Genomic DNA, 20,061 nt, shown 5'->3' on the forward strand with positions numbered 1-20,061 from the left:
CTGAACTCACCCCTCTGTTCCACCTGAGCTGACAGCTTCCACCCCTCTACACAGACATCATCAATGTACAAACTGGAGACACACTATGTCTCACTGCCGCAACAACACTGCACGCTACGTACACGTCAACATCAAAACGAGACACTGCTGTACAAAGGCTGTTCCCTAACACTACTGGATGTATAGCATTGTCAAAACACCTGCAAGGCAAGGGGTTAATACATTGACCTTGAGGCTGGACAGGCACAGGACAAGAAGGGTCAGCCGTGGGAAGGGTCGCCACACTGGGGGGAAGAGCGGGCACAGGCGCAGCACAGGTCGACACAGGGTCTGGTGTCGCCTCCTACAACAGAAAGAAAGACAAGAACATTAACAATGGTAGACAGAGACATGATCATATGACTGTCATGCTACAACACCAGACAGCTTAACAAAGAACCTTCAAATAACTCTACTTGCCTCCTGCTCCAGGACGCGGGCTTCAGGACGGACAGTCAACACGGATGTTGAGGTCACGACCTAGAGAAAGAAAGAAAAAAAAAAACCCTTAAGTACACTGGAAAAACATGATTGTTTTTAAAGTTTCTGTGTAAAGACTTTTCTTAAGTTCTGTCAAATCTCTACATTTACAGCTGGGATATAGTCCTGCTTCACACTGACTTCATACTCTTTCAGTACATCACAAACAAAATTGCACCCACCTTCTTCCTCGCCGCCTCCTTCATGACACTGGCAGACACCGGAGCTTTACGTGTCGCCACCAGCTGCACATACAGAAAATTCAATCATAAATACTCTCCTAAACAAACTAAAACCAATGACTTCATCTTTCTTTCACAATAACTTTTTATTGCTCAACCTGCAACACACATAGATCTGGATTAAAACACTACATACCTGCTTCCTGGTCTGTCCACACGTCGAGGAAACAGGTTTCCTTTGGCGTTCCACAGGCCAGGTCTAATGTGAGAAAAAAAACAAAAGAAAACTGTCAAACACTTGGACAACAACCGCTTATAGAGAAACATTATTGTATTATTCCAAGTGTAAAGAAAGGAAAGCAAATTTAATATGTAACCGATCAGAAGTAACTTCCAGGTTAATTACCTTGTTGCCCGTGGGAACGCTGCCAAGAGCCGATGGACAACCTTGTCCATGGCAGCCAACACAGCCGGTGAAAACTGGACAGGATTCAGTGGAATGAAACACTCCCTCACAGCCACTGGAGCGCCATCCACCTGTACGACAGACAGGAGGAGCATTTCTAAAGGCTGCAATTTTCTCTGACGAAGCACACAAACCATCACTGTCATGGAAATATAACTGTTAAATGAGAAGATAAGTTACCGCATGATGAACCACCCTCTTCTGGGGTGAACCAGAGCCACGCTCATGGTCACTGGAGTGGTTCCTCTGTAAAGACAGACAGCCAAAAAAATAAAGGATCAATTAACTATCTGCTTCCTTTATGAAGAGGGGGGTGCGTGGAACAGTGACCTCCCCAACTACAACCACACGTGGTACAACCCGTGGCCGAGGCCTGGGTTTAGGCGTGGGAAACACCAGGTGCGGCACCTGTGGCGTAGGTGCCAGTGTCTCCAGGTGGTGGGTGGTGGCAGCCAACAGTGAGTCCATGAGGAGGGGCATCCCCATGTCATCACTGAGGTGCTGATGACAGAAAAAAGATTGAACATTATTTTGAAACCAGTGATTTTTATTGCCAAACAGTACGTTTGACTGTCTCGTCGTATCATTTTGTCTTGGGAACATATTGGTGATATTTAAATAATATATTCTACTTACACCATCACGGTACCACAGCTGTTGTTCAGGGGGAAGCGGCCAGCGTGGTGATAGTACTTAACACCTTAAAAGAAAAAAAAAGAATTATTCTAAACCTTTCAAAAATACGTCAACTTTCTTATTAGAAAACCATAATGGGTCTAATAATATATCAATTATATTTAAAATATAATTCTCATAAGCCACCATACAAGTGTTTAGAACAGCATCATCATTAATTTCAAACATACCAAGGTGAGCTGACACACGGTAAAATTCCTGACGGAAAAACTCTTGAACATCCCCCGGGACCGTCAAACGTGGGACGAGGTCCACAACGAAAACCTACACAAAATAATAATAATGGTTAATTAATTACAAAATTCTATTCATCCGTACACATCAGTATCAGTAAAAAGAATACATGCACATCCTACCTGTGCAGTTGGCCAGACGTTGCAGACAGTCACCAGGTAGCAGTGAAACACTGCGCCCCCGTGCTTGGGCGTGGTGCTGGCCGTCAGGTTGTTTCCAGGGGCAATGAGACAAACAGCATCAGGGGTCCGAGGAAGAACAGCGTGAACAACTTCAGTCCTAAGGTGATCCGCGCACGCCCCTGGAGTCGACATGAAGCCAAAGCTGTAGTGATCTTCTGGCACCAGCACAATCCCATCTGCAAGGGAGCGCAGATGGGATGCCCCAACAACAAGAACGAACTGGGAGAAAAGACGGGATTTCTTTTAGGATGAAAACAGACAATTAAAACCTGCCAACATCAGTGTATTCTGTATGAATTCATCATACCTTCTTGTCTGGGACCTCAGCAGGAATGACCAACTTGTGCTGGCGCCCAGTGTGCACAGAAGTTGGCCATTGGTGCACTTTGTGGTGCCAGCCGGTGCCTCGATCTGTTGATGAACACACAGACACACCAACTTTAAACTTTATAAAGCTTCACAAATCACAAAGTCCACTCTACTACACTGTAACATACAAAATGTATTAGCAGTGTATTAGCTTACATGCACTAGTATCACTGGTCCAAGAACCTCAGTCCGACACTCCGCCATCCTCCTCCTGGCTGCCTCGGAGCGACGGTGGGACTTGCCACTAGGCATCTATGTACACACAATGAATACATGAATTACATTACATGACTCAAAATAAAGTCTTGAATGAAGTAGCAGCAACCACATCTGCACAAATTCTGAAGGTCGGTATCTAGGCAGATTAACCTCGAGGTGCGGAGTTTCTCGGTGAAAACATCGCTGAACTCAATACAAATACATGTCATTTGGTCACTTTTCAAACAGCTTGGACTCGTCAATAAAGTCAATTTAATGTACAACGGTTCATTTTAGGTCAGCTTGGTGTATAAATCTCATCGTTCCAGGCAATGATAGGTGTCAGCTGACCGTTAGAGGCAAGTTAGAGACAATAAAAACACCCGTCTGATCTCAATAAAACCGCATACAGCCCGAGCATGTTTTCACTAAGTGCCCGGTAACGGAAATATGAATTCTTGCCTTCCGAATGATCACTTTGCCAAAGTGACCTCGCACTGACCTTGAGAATACAGTTTTAAATGCACTGAATCAAGCCAAGTTTTACAGAACACATTCAAAACTAATTCTGATTCTATCAAGACTCTGTGTGATTCTTATAACTACCCACCCGGAAACTGAACATTCTTTGAATGTTCATTGAACGTTTGCATGAGAACGTTTGCAAAAGAGGCATGAACATTGGATGAACATCATATGAACAAAGAATGAGGACAGGTTTGCATGCAAACATTCAATGAACATTATACAAACATTCACAACTGTTCACAAACATCATGTGAACAGTTGAACCAGAACATTAAATGAACATTATGTTCTGGTGGTTGGCTCTCACTGCGGTATTGTATCACTTCCTGTTCCGGAGCACAGCGGTGTTTTTCTGTATCTGTTAGCTGTTTAATCTGCGCAGTTAGATTGATCTAGTTATCTAGATTACGATTTGTTTCCCAGTGTAATCTTTACGTGCCTTAACTAAAGCACTCCTTCTGCTGAATCACCTCTAAATTATTTACACATTATTCACTTTGCGTGTTTTTAGGAATCCGCTAGCTTAGCGGAGCTACTAGCTCTTAGCCGGTTTAGCATGGCGGCTTCTCCTGTCTCTCCCGCACTTTTCTGCTCTGGGTGTGAAATGTTTAGTTATTCCTCGGCCTCCTTTAGCAGTAACGGTACTTGTAATAAGTGTAGCTTATTCGTAGCTTTGGAGGCCAGGCTGGGCGAATTGGAGACTCGGCTCCGCACCGTGGAAAATTCTACAGCTAGCCAGGCCCCTGTAGTCGGTGCGGACCAAGGTAGCTTAGCCACCGTTAGTTACCCCCTGGCAGATCCCGAGCAGCCGGGAAAGCAGGCTGACTGGGTGACTGTGAGGAGGAAGCATAGCCCTAAACAGAAGCCCCGTGTACACCGCCAACCCGTTCACATCTCTAACCATTTTTCCCCACTCGACGACACACCCGCCGAGGATCAAACTCTGGTTATTGGCGACTCTGTTTTGCGAAATGTGAAGTTAGCGACACCAGCAACCATAGTCAATTGTCTTCCGGGGGCCAGAGCAGGCGACATTGAAGGAAATTTGAAACTGCTGGCTAAGGCTAAGCGTAAATTTGGTAAGATTGTAATTCACGTCGGCAGTAATGACACCCGGTTACGCCAATCGGAGGTCACTAAAATTAACATTAAATCGGTGTGTAACTTTGCAAAAACAATGTCGGACTCTGTAGTTTTCTCTGGGCCCCTCCCCAATCAGACCGGGAGTGACATGTTTAGCCGCATGTTCTCCTTGAATTGCTGGCTGTCTGAGTGGTGTCCAAAAAATGAGGTGGGCTTCATAGATAATTGGCAAAGCTTCTGGGGAAAACCTGGTCTTGTTAGGAGAGACGGCATCCATCCCACTTTGGATGGAGCAGCTCTCATTTCTAGAAATCTGGCCAATTTTCGTAAATCCTCCAAACCGTGACTATCCAGGGTTGGGACCAGGAAGCAGAGTTGTAGTCTTACACACCTCTCTGCAGCTTCTCTCCCCCTGCCATCCCCTCATTACCCCATCCCCGTAGAGACGGTACCTGCTCCCAGACTACCAATAACCAGCAAAAATCTATTTAAGCATAAAAATTCAAAAAGAAAAAATAATATAGCACCTTCAACTGCACCACAGACTAAAACAGTTAAATGTGGTCTATTAAACATTAGGTCTCTCTCTTCTAAGTCCCTGTTGGTAAATGATATAATAATTGATCAACATATTGATTTATTCTGCCTTACAGAAACTTGGTTACAGCAGGATGAATATGTTAGTTTAAATGAGTCAACACCCCCGAGTCACACTAACTGTCAGAATGCTCGTAGCACGGGCCGAGGCGGAGGATTAGCAGCAATCTTCCATTCCAGCTTATTAATTAATCAAAAACCCAGACAGAGCTTTAATTCATTTGAAAGCTTGACTCTTAGTCTTGTCCATCCAAATTGGAAGTCCCAAAAAACAGTTTTATTTGTTATTATCTATCATCCACCTGGTCGTTACTGTGAGTTTCTCTGTGAATTTTCAGACCTTTTGTCTGACTTAGTGCTTAGCTCAGATAAGATAATTATAGTGGGCGATTTTAACATCCACACAGATGCTGAGAATGACAGCCTCAACACTGCATTTAATCTATTATTAGACTCTATTGGCTTTGCTCAAAAAGTAAATGAGTCCACCCACCACTTTAATCATATCTTAGATCTTGTTCTGACTTATGGTATGGAAATAGAAGACTTAACAGTATTCCCTGAAAACTCCCTTCTGTCTGATCATTTCTTAATAACATTTACATTTACTCTGATGGACTACCCAGCAGTGGGGAATAAGTTTCATTACACTAGAAGTGTTTCAGAAAGCGCTGTAACTAGGTTTAAGGATATGATTCCTTCTTTATGTTCTCTAATGCCATATACCAACACAGTGCAGAGTAGCTACCTAAACTCTGTAAGTGAGATAGAGTATAGTTTTACATCCTCATTGAAGACAACTTTGGATGCTGTAGCTCCTCTAAAAAAGAGAGCTTTAAATCAGAAGTGCCTGACTCCGTGGTATAACTCACAAACTCGTAGCTTAAAGCAGATAACCCATAAGTTGGAGAGGAAATGGCGTCTCACTAATTTAGAAGATCTTCACTTAGCCTGGAAAAAGAGTCTGTTGCTCTATAAAAAAGCCCTCCATAAAGCTAGGACATCTTTCTACTCATCACTAATTGAAGAAAATAACAACCCCAGGTTTCTTTTCAGCACTGTAGCCAGGCTGACAAAGAGTCAGAGCTCTATTGAGCTGAGTATTCCATTAACTTTAACTAGTAATGACTTCATGACTTTCTTTGCTAACAAAATTTTAACTATTAGAGAAAAATTTACTCATAACCATCCCAAAGACGTATCGTTATCTTTGGCTGCTTTCAGTGATGCCGGTATTTGGTTAGACTCTTTCTCTCCGATTGTTCTGTCTGAGTTATTTTCATTAGTTACGTCATCCAAACCATCAACATGTTTATTAGACCCCATTCCTACCAGGCTGCTCAAGGAAGCCCTACCATTATTTAATGCTTCGATCTTAAATATGATCAATCTATCTTTGTTAGTTGGCTATGTACCACAGGCTTTTAAGGTGGCAGTAATTAAACCATTACTTAAAAAGCCATCACTTGACCCAGCTATCTTAGCTAATTATAGGCCAATCTCCAACCTTCCTTTTCTCTCAAAAATTCTTGAAAAGGTAGTTGTAAAACAGCTAACTGATCATCTGCAGAGGAATGGTCTATTTGAAGAGTTTCAGTCAGGTTTTAGAATTCATCATAGTACAGAAACAGCATTAATGAAGGTTACAAATGATCTTCTTATGGCCTCGGACAGTGGACTCATCTCTGTGCTTGTTCTGTTAGACCTCAGTGCTGCTTTTGATACTGTTGACCATAAAATTTTATTACAGAGATTAGAGCATGCCATAGGTATTAAAGGCACTGCGCTGCGGTGGTTTGAATCATATTTGTCTAATAGATTACAATTTGTTCATGTAAATGGGGAATCTTCTTCACAGACTAAAGTTAATTATGGAGTTCCACAAGGTTCTGTGCTAGGACCAATTTATTCACTTTATACATGCTTCCCTTAGGCAGTATTATTAGACGGTATTGCTTAAATTTTCATTGTTACGCAGATGATACCCAGCTTTATCTATCCATGAAGCCAGAGGACACACACCAATTAGCTAAACTGCAGGATTGTCTTACAGACATAAAGACATGGATGACCTCTAATTTCCTGCTTTTAAACTCAGATAAAACTGAAGTTATTGTACTTGGCCCCACAAATCTTAGAAACATGGTGTCTAACCAGATCCTTACTCTGGATGGCATTACTCTGACCTCTAGTAATACTGTGAGAAATCTTGGAGTCATTTTTGATCAGGATATGTCATTCAAAGCGCATATTAAACAAATATGTAGGACTGCTTTTTTGCATTTACGCAATATCTCTAAAATCAGAAAGGTCTTCTCTCAGAGTGATGCTGAAAAACTAATTCATGTATTTATTTCCTCTAGGCTGGACTATTGTAATTCATTATTATCAGGTTGTCCTAAAAGTTCCCTGAAAAGCCTTCAGTTAATTCAAAATGCTGCAGCTAGAGTACTGACGGGGACTAGAAGGAGAGAGCATATCTCACCCATATTGGCCTCTCTTCATTGGCTTCCTGTTAATTCTAGAATAGAATTTAAAATTCTTCTTCTTACTTATAAGGTTTTGAATAGTCAGGTCCCATCTTATCTTAGGGACCTCATAGTACCATATCACCCCAATAGAGCGCTTCGCTCTCAGACTGCAGGCTTACTTGTAGTTCCTAGGGTTTGTAACAGTAGAATGGGAGGCAGAGCCTTCAGCTTTCAGGCTCCTCTCCTGTGGAACCAGCTCCCAATTCAGATCAGGGAGACAGACACCCTCTCTACTTTTAAGATTAGGCTTAAAACTTTCCTTTTTGCTAAAGATTATAGTTAGGGCTGGATCAGGTGACCCTGAACCATCCCTTAGTTATGCTGCTATAGACGTAGACTGCTGGGGGGTTCCCATGATGCACTGTTTCTTTCTCTTTTTGCTCTGTATGCACCACTCTGCATTTAATCATTAGTGATCGATCTCTGCTCCCCTCCACAGCATGTCTTTTTCCTGGTTCTCTCCCTCAGCCCCAACCAGTCCCAGCAGAAGACTGCCCCTCCCTGAGCCTGGTTCTGCTGGAGGTTTCTTCCTGTTAAAAGGGAGTTTTTCCTTCCCACTGTAGCCAAGTGCTTGCTCACAGGGGGTCATTTTGACCGTTGGGGTTTTACATAATTATTGTATGGCCTTGCCTTACAATATAAAGTGCCTTGGGGCAACTGTTTGTTGTGATTTGGCGCTATATAAAAAAATTGATTGATTGATTGATTGATTAATGTTGAATGTTCGAATGCTAACATTACCTGTCCTCATTCTTTGTTCATATGTTCGTGCAATGTTCCTGCTCAATATATCTACAATTCTTTCCTATTAGAACTAAAAATGACATAAAACAAACTTTATAAATCTTTTAAATTTCAACAGGTTTTATTCAAATAGTAACTTGCAATGTATTCATGGAATTCACATATAAAATCAATAATGCAGAAACTTTTGAAATCACTTACAGATTTAATGATGGAATTCATCTTTACAGAATTAAACATCATGGTCAAAAATAAAAAAGCACATAAAATGAAAAATTTTCAACTTTACAAAAGATTTCTTACATGGCACCGATACTCCAAAAGATGTTCAGACAAAAGAATAAATCTTCGAGAAATAATAATGAAACCTAAAAAACATTCATCTATTGATCTACAACCAACTACACATTTTAGGAGCAAAAATAAATTCAGCTTACATCTACATACAGTTAATAATACTTTATGATATTTAAGAGCAAAACTGTGCACAGTTTTAAAACAAACTTACTCAAATTCCCTGAGAAAATTCTTATGAAAAAATATTAATATGAAGTTTTTAATCACAGATTTGAAGACTCAGTATGACAGTCAGATACGACAATGCAACTTGCTGAAAACACATTTTTAAGAGCGAAACTGAACAGTTTAACACAAACACATTACAATTAATAAATTTCCTGAGGGAATTCACGACAAAACACTACGTTTTTATCACATAGACGTACAGTCAGATACGACAATATAATTGAACACAATTTTTAAAGCAAAATTGAACAGTTTTAACACAAACACATTACAATAAAATTTCCTGAGGAAATTCATGATAAAAAAAAAAAACAATAAAAAATAAATTGTTTGATCACCAGAGAAAAGTTTCTCTGGAAGTAAAATAAAATTTTATCAAAAATATTCCATGTACAAGGCAAATTAAATGCTGCTGCTTATCTGCTCATAAGCTTTGATATTATGAAATAAACACAATGCTAAAATACCCTCAGCCGTATGAGGATTGTCTTCATAATAATTACTTAATTGGTATCCCAGTGCAAAGTGTGTGTGTATTATATATATATATATATATATATATATATATATGCCCTTTATTGTGTTATCTGTGTATCTCTAATATATTCGCCTCTGTATGTTTATATTGGTGTTGTAGGATAAACTCTGACATTTTAATGGCATCCAAAGGAGATCATGCGTGTGCACATGCATGAGCTTCTGAAAAATGTGGAAGTTACGATTGACTGCAGGATGTGTGCACACTGATGTCTGTGAGATGTCTTGTGTTATCAGGTTGTGAAAACAGCGTTTTCCATTTTCGAAGTGTTTTTCAGTAGCTTTTACATAATATATGATAGACATGTTAGATTTACATGGAAATTAATCTGTTTTGTAGCGGATTCTGCCATGTTGCATTAGCAGCCAGAGAGAGACCAGACATCACGGTGCCTCTCTACTGTGACTGGGTGTCACCCCTCCCCCCCAAAAAAAAGACAGATTTGCAAGATTGTTAGTTTCTCAAACCTGCAATCTGGGTCAGGAAGAAGTTCAGGATGGTCCCATCTCTAATTCTTCTGCTTAGATAGGACATCTTCGGATTATGGCACAATTGTAGAAATGATGATTGTGATATTTATTGCAGCCTCCATAACAACTCTGTAAATTTGTGGCACGTCCCTGGCAAGGCTGCCTTTGGCGGTTCCTGACTTGCCCTGACTGCTGAAGCACTGCTAAAGATAAACAGGAGCCATAGCGTACAAGCAGCCCCTGACAATGCTTGTTATCATATTCTTCCCTTGTTCCATTCCAGGGGTATATGCAGTCATTGATTAGGGCATTCCTCTGGTGCCTGGTTCACTTGTCCTCACCTTCAAGTCTGTCATTAGCACTCTTGAGCTGCAAGTTGAACATTTCCATTGTTAGTCATAAGCAATTATATATACTTTCCTGTTGAGATACTGTATAATTTGAGCGGCATGGTCATAACTGGGATTCAACTCAACTCCTTATTGGACAGGCCCTATATTTTTAACAAGCTGTTTATTTGCTTGCAGAATTTTTCTCAGGTTAGTTATCAGTGAGGTATACCACACAGGTGAAAGCAGATCAGAGAAAAATGATTAATCCTCTGTACCCACCGCTATTTGTGTAAAGGGCCTTTCACACTGCATACTTGGAAGTGTCAGAGGCATCACAAATCGGTCTAAAAAGCATTATTTTCAATGAAACACGTAGCTTTTTACAGGCATTAGAAGTGTCGCGTCAAAAGCTGAGCTAAACAGATGCTTCTACCAGGAGTGTGCGCATTCCTGCTTGTCAACAGAATGACGTTCAAAGTTCAACCCAATCCAACTTTTGGCGCTCTGAACTGTGACAAAGCTTCGCACTGTCCAATAGAAACATGTTGGGTCCAAACATGGAAGACTCGTGGAAGAAACCACTGATCTCTACAAAACAAACGTGTCACAGGACTGCTCATTTTTACAGAGCAGTTTTCTGAAGAAAAATCCTTGCAAATGTTTTTTAACCCAAAAATTAATTTGATTGTGAAATCAAATTGCTATATTAAAGCTTTTTCTTGGTTCATCGACACATATACAACACAGTGATCACTCAGCTTTCCTCTGGAAAAAAATCAGAGTGAAAATCTCCGCCCCCCCCGCTGCATACGTCGCGTCAGGGTGTAGGGAGGCGTTGACACAACGTGACTGACGACACATTGGGAGTTGCTGCCTGACACGTATAAAGCATACAATGTGAAAGGCCCTTTAGTTACTAGTTTCCATAAATACAGCATGTTTATAATACACTGTAAAAAAAAAAAAAGGCAAAACTTAATTGAAGTGATGAGGATCTAACAAACAGAAAATAGATGATCTCACTTCTTTGAGTGACTTAATGGTAGGCCCATTACTTCCAGGCACTGCTTGTAATTGGTTCTAGCCCACACTTCTGGTTTAGCTGGCCAACCTTCGGATAATCGTGTCAGCAGCGTCTACATTGTTCTCTCTCCTGGTATGTCTGGGAACCGACACTTTCTGGTGTCTGGGTCTGGTGGTTGTCCCCCAGAAAATGTGAAATCTCAAATGCATTCTGGTGCTTACTCAGGTCTATTCCAAAAGAATCTCCAAAAATTAATTTTTTTGTTGGCACAGGTCAGTTTTTCCACCCCAGATAAGGTGGTAAACCTCAGTAGTACACCATAGAAGTCCTTCTGTTTCAAGTGTATGGTACCATAGACAGTATGCACACACTATGCAAATGAAACATTATGCAAGGGACACAGAATTTTTTATATAAGAAATTCTGAAACTTTATATCAGCAATAAATAAATATGTTTATTAAGTAACAGGGCCTGTAAATTATTTCTTTAAGGAAGGAAATGTAGCATATACAACTTCATTACTGACAGATTTTACTCTATTTTCAAATTATATCCCAAATAGAACAGAGTATTTCTTGCCAGAAATGTTTGAATATTTTGCTTGCTGAACATGAATTTTAGAATCTACTGGCACAAGACACTATACAATCTTATTTAACCATTATAGTACAAAGCTCGGGATAATCGGGATGATGTGAATCAACTGCAGGCAAACACTCAACCCACTGATCAGATGGAGGATTCACTGATTCAACAACTCTTATGGCAGCCGGCGTGGTTACTGTTGGGGGGGAAACAAGCAATAATCCAAAAATATTATCACAAGCTTATCTTCCTAAAGTCTCTTTCTGGGCACTGACATTACTTAAACTTCAATTGCGTCAACACCTAATAAAAGAGAGTATATATTTTAGTCATGTTTTAGTCAAAATATTAATTAGGCCTGTGCCTCTCTGTGGCTAACGTTAGCTCCATGGTAGTCAAAAATGTGTTGGTTTGGTTCCCATTAATCCATGGCTGGCATAAACAAGCTTCAAGCAAGTTTTATTTCTGGCTAAAACAAATTTGTGCTCACATCAGGTTCCGTTACCTTCTTTTGATAGTCACAGCGTCGATATCACAGCACAAAGACCCCGCCATTTGAAGCTAACTGCTACCTGATGGTAGCTATGTGGTGCTTCTTTGTGAGGAATCCCAGTCGACGAGCGTTCAGCGTTAGTCTCCTCTTCTGCTCTCAGTGGTCTATTAATCACAGTATAGAGACTGAACAAGCAAATTAACTTGTGAAACACAAACTTCTATTTGCTAAAACAGAACGGAGTTGAGTGCTGTAACTCAGCTAAGTCTTCTTCCTCTGCTCTGTTAAACAGCGGGTTTTAACCCAACTCAGTGCACTACTGCCACCAACTGGTCCGTGAGCAGCACTGCAAGCAACTGTGACGCAGCAAGCATATTGTTAACAAAATAATTTAATAGTAAATAGATCTATGTACACAAACTACTTTAAATAAAATGAATTCATTTGAATTGTATCCTCTGATAATGTTGGTCAAACCTGTTTTAAAATAAAGCACTATAGTGTTTCAGACGTTCTGACCCAATTATTACAGTAGTTTTGTGAGACAGCATTTCTCTGAGCTGATAAACCTGCTCTGTCTTTACCTTTAACCATGAAGGAACCAAACACTTATGTTAGAAATTTGTTAACTTAATTGGCAATACTTCAATCAATCAATCAATCAATTTTATTTATATAGCGCCAAATCACAACAAACAGTTGCCCCAAGGCGCTTTATATTGTAAGGCAAAAGCCATACAATAATTACGTAAAAACCCCAACGGTCAAAACGACCCCCTGTGAGCAAGCACTTGGCGACAGTGGGAAGGAAAAACTCCCTTTTAACAGGAAGAAACCTCCAGCAGAACCAGGCTCAGGGAGGGGCAGTCTTCTGCTGGGACTGGTTGGGGCTGAGGGAGAGAACCAGGAAAAAGACATGCTGTGGAGGGGAGCAGAGATCAATCACTAATGATTAAATGCAGAGTGGTGCATACAGAGCAAAAAGAGAAAGAAACACTCAGTGCATCATGGGAACCCCCCAGCAGTCTAAGTCTATAGCAGCATAACTAAGGGATGGTTCAGGGTCACCTGATCCAGCCCTAACTATAAGCTTTAGCAAAAAGGAAAGTTTTAAGCCTAATCTTAAAAGTAGAGAGGGTGTCTGTCTCCCTGATCTGAATTGGGAGCTGGTTCCACAGGAGAGGAGCCTGAAAGCCTGAAATACTTGAATGTATAAAGTGATTACAGGAAATTATACACAATGATCACTGATGCTTTTTTATTATTATTTTACCAGAATGAGTATGTTGCATTTTACATACAGAAATGATTGTATCCAGGGTCTTACAATTATATTGTGTACAATGTACATGTTTTACCCTGGATAATTATAATATACCTCACTGCAAACATGAATTAAGCAGCTGATATTAAAGGAATCAGAAAGCAAGAAATATGTTGTAACAATTATTCCATCCCCAATTCAGTTTGGGGATGGAAATTTACAGGGTGATTCCATAATTTATTCCTCAGAATTGAGTGAGGTCCATATTTTTTCCTCTGCTTGGTCTAAAAAAGTAACCGTTACTGACTGCCACAATCTTTTTTTCTTGATTTCTTATAGTGTTTCTTAAAGCCAGAAAGTTGCCATTTGAAATGACTTTAGTTTTGTGTCATGTCTGTGATCTGCTTTTTTTCTACAAAATTAAACGACTGAATGAACATCCTCCGAGGCCGGTGATTCCATAATTTTTGCCAGGGGTTGTATATGATCATATGAATTGTTTTTATGTGAAAGAGAGTTGTAATGAAATGATTGAATATGATTGATGTGATTTTGAAGAAATGATTTAAAAGAATGAATTCTCAGAAAGCTGAAGTGTTAACAGAAAAGAGGAACTTGAGAAATAAGTTACTGGTAGGGGCTGCGGAGATTTCCAGTAAAGCAGAAGGAGAAGGGAGGAGGTTTTGAGTCAACAGTGTCCCCATGGTAGCCAAGATCATCTGAGGACGACTGGAGTCAGGAACATATATAACTTGTTGAAACACCAGAAAACGGGGTTATTCTTCCAGGGAGAGGTGCTCTTGCCACTACTCCCCTGCTACAAGGAGATCACAAGACTTGACCATCTTGTGAGCATCAATTGGAATCATGGAGTTAGAGGATTGGAGCTGTGCAGAGTCGTTTGAGAGATATTACCGACGCCCACGATCAGGCCGTCCAGTTACAGAGTAGCAGAACGATGGAGGATAACCACTGGCCTTAAGTCTGAGTGGGGGAATGTTCAAACGATTTCTCTCTCAAGGAATATCACAGCATACCAGAATGGATTAGATCAACTTGTGGTGATTGAAGATGGAATAATATCTTATGTGGATTAACTTTGCTGAAGGATCACATATCGCACAAGGATTGTGTCAGCCAACGATTAATAGCTGATGAAGAGGAAATCAAGTTCATCGAGCTGGGGACCTTAACCACGAAAACCTTGCTCCCTCACTCCCAGGAAAATTTGTTAAGAAATCAATCCAGTCCCAGTCAAAGCAAGATCAGTCAGAATGATTGTATTATTAAAAATAAAATAAATAAATAAATAAATAAATAATAATAATAATAAATCTCAAGCCAATTATTATTTTAATTATATTGTATTACTGTTGTGAAATCATCACCATATACCCATGATGATATGTTATCGGCCCTTGCAAAACCTGCAATAAAACCTCCAAGCATGCAGTCAAAAGTGTTAAGCTCGGACATTGGATTATTGATGCTTCTTAAGGTGTAAAAGTTAAAGTTTATTGGGTGTACAACATCAAAAGTGCTCTCAAAGGTTAGTCTGGTTTTCAATAAAAAATAACACATCCTGGGGACTTCGCTGTACGAGTCACTAAATTTAAAATCTAGCAACATTCCAAGAGCCCTGATCCATAAGAGGAGAGCTGCCGTTAACGGGCATGGCCGGTTCGTATCCTGGTTCCTGAGGAGGCTATTCAACCGGGGTGCAAGACCAGCTTCAGCGGGGTGGACGTCCGGATGGAGGCAGTGAGCAGCTAGACGAATCTCCTCGACACCAGCTTAAATAGCCTTTGTGTAGCCTTGCCGGGTAATACCCGTGGAGACACGAAGGTCGGACACCAGAGACGGAGAGCTGGTTTTACACAACCACACTCAGCGGAGGGTGAGCGTGTGCCGTGTATCTAGGTAGTGGGATCGGACACTCTATATCAGTAGAACAGTGAGAGTCAATGACCCTGCTGCTACAGCACCACTCACGGTTCACATAAACACAGAGCCCCCCGCTCTTACCCGAATCACTGGTTCTGTCCTGCCGGTGTAGTGTGCAGCCTGCTAGCTCGATTGCAGCGTCGGGGATCAAATCAAATCAATTTTATTTATATAGCGCCAAATCACAACAAACAGTTGCCCCAAGGCGCTTTATATTGTAAGGCAAGGCCATACAATAATTACGGAAAAACCCCAACGGTCAAAACGGCCCCCTGTGAGCAAGCACTTGGCAACAGTGGGAAGGAAAAACTCCCTTTTAACAGGAAGAAACCTCCAGCAGAACCAGGCTCAGGGAGGGGCAGTCTTCTGCTGGGACTGGTTGGGGCTGAGGGAGAGAAACAGGAAAAAGACATGCTGTGGAGGGGAGCAGAGATCAATCACTAATGATTAAATGCAGAGTGGTGCATACAGAGCAAAAAGAGAAAGAAACACTCAGTGCATCATGGGAACCCCCCAGCAGTCTAAGTCTATAGCAGCATAACTAAGGGATGGTTCAGAGTCACCTGATCCAGCCCTAACTATAAGCTGTAGCAAAAAGGAAAGTTTTAAGCCTAATCTTAAAAGTAGAGAGGGTGTCTGTCTCCCTGATCTGAACTGGGAGCTGGCGGGTGAAGCCACGTCTCCGTGATGAAAATAATGCTGCGGTTCCGCACAAAGCTGTTTTGGCCATCTGTAGCTCCAATTCGTCCATTTTGTGGGTGATGGGTCTGGCGTTGGAGAGGAAGAAGCTCGGTAATGCTGGCCTGTGAGGTTGTTTACGTAGCCTAGCATCGGAGCCGGACCCACATCCTCTCTTCTGCTTCCTGTCTCTGCGCCGCCTTCTCCGCCTGCTGGGCAGGCTGGTAATCCATGGAGAACCCGGTGTTCTCGCTATGTCCTCAGGGATGTTGTGGTACTGGTGGAATTCACTCGTAACCGACAATTTGTACCTCAGACCGAGGTCAACAAGGTTCTGGTGGTTGAAGCTGAAGCTAAACCCAGACAGATCTGGCAACTTGCTTCTGACAGATTGTTTGTTGCTGTGACACCACTCTGAACTTCACACGGTTGTATACGCTTCTTTTATTTCTGTTTAGCACTCTTCTGGTTATTAATTGTATCGACTCTGAACGTTATTTAACAACAGTCCTGTTGTGAATCGCTAGCAGTTAGCATTCGCTAGCGGTTAGCATTCGCTACCGGTTAGCTTTCGCTAGATAGGGCGACACCTCCCCTCTCCGTTGTTACTTTTTATAGCTATTTCTTTTCTACCTGTTTAATACTTCTGTTCGTTTTTCAGTTGAACTGCTGTGAATTTTAAGTAATTTTTACTCCTGTGTAAAATCTTAGGAGCGGCTAGCATTTTCGCTAGTGGTTAGCTTGCATTAGCTATTTCTGACCCTTCTCATCATTTTTTCATTTCATTTTTTACACTCCTGTTAGTTAATTAACTGTTTAGTGTATTTTATAGCTGCCGCTTTTTTACCTCTGTTAGTTTTTCAGTGTAACTGCTGTGAATTTTAATTCATTTATCTGCGTCTGTGTGAGCCTTAGGAGTGGTTAGCTTATCCATTATTGGTTAGCTCGTGTTTGCTTGGCTACATTCTTGAATTTCTTAGTGCACAAAGTACACTACTTATTATACTTTACACCCTCCGTAAATCCTGTGTGATGTTGGAAGATAGGGTGGCTCTCTTAGAGAGCCGTGTCCGTAAGTTAGAGCAGCTTCTTAGCACAGATATACTCACATAGTGAGTATATCTGGGAGCACTCAGAGGTCACAAAAATGGACATAGAGAGGACTTGTGACCTTGCCAGAAAGATGTGTCGGCATCGATTAATAGTCTCTGGTCCCCTCCCCTCCCAGGGTACTGATAAGGCGTTTAGCAGGCTGACATCATTAAATAGGTGGCTGGCACAGTTTTGTAGACAGCAAGGCTTTAGCTTTATTGATAACTGGCCTTCGTACTGGGACCACCATGGCTTGCTGATGCCGGATGGCCTCCACCCTACTGGGGAAGGCGCCGCCATCTTGTCTGCTAACATAGATAGAGCTCTACAGGGAGGGTAACATTAGGAATCTACAGCAGGCCACGGAGCAGGTGATTAGAGACCCTGCAAGGCTTATGACAAATGTGGGTGTGGAATCCATTAGCTTAGCGGGAAATTTAGTGCAGAAAATCCACTATGGTGACAGTGCGGTTTATTTGCCAGGGATGGAATTTCAACAAGTTGAGACTGTGGCCTGCTTCCGTAGTCGTGTCCATAAAAATCATAGAGGGATATGCTTTCCAAACGTAATACCCATTACTATATTGGATGTTAGGGTTAGGGTTAGGGTTAGGAATAGAATTAGGGTTCCGTCCCCAAAAGGGAATGGAAGTGCACGGGCACTCCCTTGACCAGAAGACCCCCCCAAAAATTGGTGTAATTAGAAGCCAGGGTAACCTCTTCCTTGGTGCAACAAAAATTAGTTTGAAACATGCCCCGTCGCGACATTTCGATCATACTAGATCTTCATCAGGCGTAGGAGCATGCACTAAAAATTCTGCAAATAGCCATAAAAATTAATATTCATGTCCAGGGTTGCCAAATTGCAGTCATCATCTGAACATGTCTGAACAGGCCTCAGCTTGGTGTGAAAATGAGCAGGAGAGACAGAGGCTGCCTTTATAGGGGTAAGACTGCATGAAACAGCAAATTTGTTTTAAGAAAAGAAAAGAAAACAATTTAGATTGAAGTGGGGTTAAAGCAAAAGTGAATTTCCAAGCAAAACCTGGATGCCCCACTCACACAAAACATAAAAAGCAATAATTTGATTCATTTTACTTGACCTTCCACTTTTTTATATATATTTGTTTCACTTAATTCCCACAGACTCCATAAGTTCAATGTGCTTATAAGCATACTCTGGTTAGAATTCGGGTCACTTGCCCTCCATAAACTGTGCGTGGACATAAGCAAACCGTGGTTAAGGTCAGGAGTAGGGTTGGATTATGGCACAGGGTTAGGGTTAGGGTTGCAACCCTGAATCGGGAGCCGCTCTGTGATCACCCCACGAACTGCAAGCTGCTCTGTGATCACACCCCAACCAAGCCGCTCTGTGATCAGCAGGACGTTGGAGGCTGAGCACTTGCAGGAGAACAGGAGCAGTGACAGAGGGTCGTCCACCTTCATGCCTGCTGGTCAGACCTCAGCCCCTGAACAATCCTCCAGCTGCCAAATCAAAAAGTTCCCTGGATCCTGCAGACTTTGCAGAAACACTGACACACGATCACTGAATGTTTCTTCTTGTGCAAGCTGGAACATGCAGCGACAAGGAATCGTCACATTCACTCTCCACTTGCAGAAAGAGTTCTGGAAAGAGCCAAATTATGAAACACATGTAACTACGGCCTGCTGCTGCCGCCAAGTGGTCACGTGTTGGAACTACACACTGATTTTTTTTTCTGAAAAATATCAAAATCATTACAAGGTACTTATATATGTTCTTTTGCAGCCGGTCTGCTCTGTCAGTCTGATCCCGTCAGATCTCAGAATCTGAGCAGAGCAGGATCTGGTTAGTACTTGGATGGGAGACCTCTTTGGAACACCAGTGGCTGTGTGTGTTTCTCCAGGTAAAACTGGAGTTGCGTCAGGAAAGGCAGCTGGCGTAAAACTTGTGCCAATTACCAATGCGGATCTGGCTGTATCCACTGTGGCAACCCCAAACAAAACTGGGAGCAGCTGAATGAACAACAACAACAACTTATATATGTTCTTTTCTACAGCGTCACCATGAGGACAGTTATTATTTACTCTATGGAACTCTACACATAATGTGACCTCATACAAACGGTACTTGTTTAATTAATTTAATGGTACTTTATTTTTAATGTATTTGTATACAGCAAAAAAAAATTACAACACAACTCAAGTACAAATAAGATTTACTGGCACCTTGAGAGTTTTAGATTTTTTTTGAAAGTCCTGATAAACAGATGAATAGCAGCTGGTGAGATTATTGTCCCCACACCATGAGACCAGACTGTCCACCTCCATCCTGTAGACTGCGTCGTCCTGCCAGTGGTCGTCTGTGATCTTTAGGATGATGATGTCCTTGTGGGAGGTTAGTGTTAGGATGGGGCTGAGAACACATCCCTGTGGAGTTCCTGTGTTTGTAGTAATGCTGTCTGAAGTCCTATGACCAATCCTGACAGACTGGTGCCTACCAGTCAGAAACTCTAGGAGCCAGTCACCGAGGCTGGCGTGCAGGCCAAGCATCAGAGGTGGATTAGCCATTGAGAGTACTGGGATTTTTCCCAGTGGGCCGACCAATAAATGGACCGATGGCTGCTCTTTTTTTTTTTTTTAAATGGTACCTCTGCCAGCCCAGGACATGCACCGGCCCACAGAGCTCAGCTGCCTGCAGCCTGCATGAAAAACAAAGCAAATCACAAAATGGATAAGAAACAGAAAGGCGGTGCAGAAAAACTGAGGGGAAAAGAGCTTTGGCTACAGATGCTGCTAAGAGCAG

General features: G+C 41.7%; 1 protein-coding gene and 1 pseudogene across 1 annotated transcript; both read right to left on the reverse strand.

The window, feature by feature from the left end:
- Positions 1 to 46: 46 nt before the first annotated feature.
- Positions 47 to 1,653, reverse strand: LOC117502345 (annotated as a pseudogene).
- A 596-nt stretch (positions 1,654 to 2,249) lies between these two features.
- LOC117502346 lies at positions 2,250 to 19,826 on the reverse strand (the record flags this gene model as incomplete). The annotated part of the gene is made up of 4 exons (XM_034161384.1): positions 19,561 to 19,826; positions 18,679 to 18,716; positions 2,587 to 2,690; positions 2,250 to 2,498 (listed from the first exon to the last, which is right to left on the reverse strand). Coding segments are annotated over exons 1-4 (657 nt in total), but the record flags the coding sequence as incomplete, so codon positions are not given.
- Positions 19,827 to 20,061: the final 235 nt, after the last annotated feature.

This window comes from Thalassophryne amazonica, chromosome 20, assembly GCF_902500255.1.
Source record: "Thalassophryne amazonica chromosome 20, fThaAma1.1, whole genome shotgun sequence".
NCBI classification, from domain to species: domain Eukaryota; kingdom Metazoa; phylum Chordata; class Actinopteri; order Batrachoidiformes; family Batrachoididae; genus Thalassophryne; species Thalassophryne amazonica.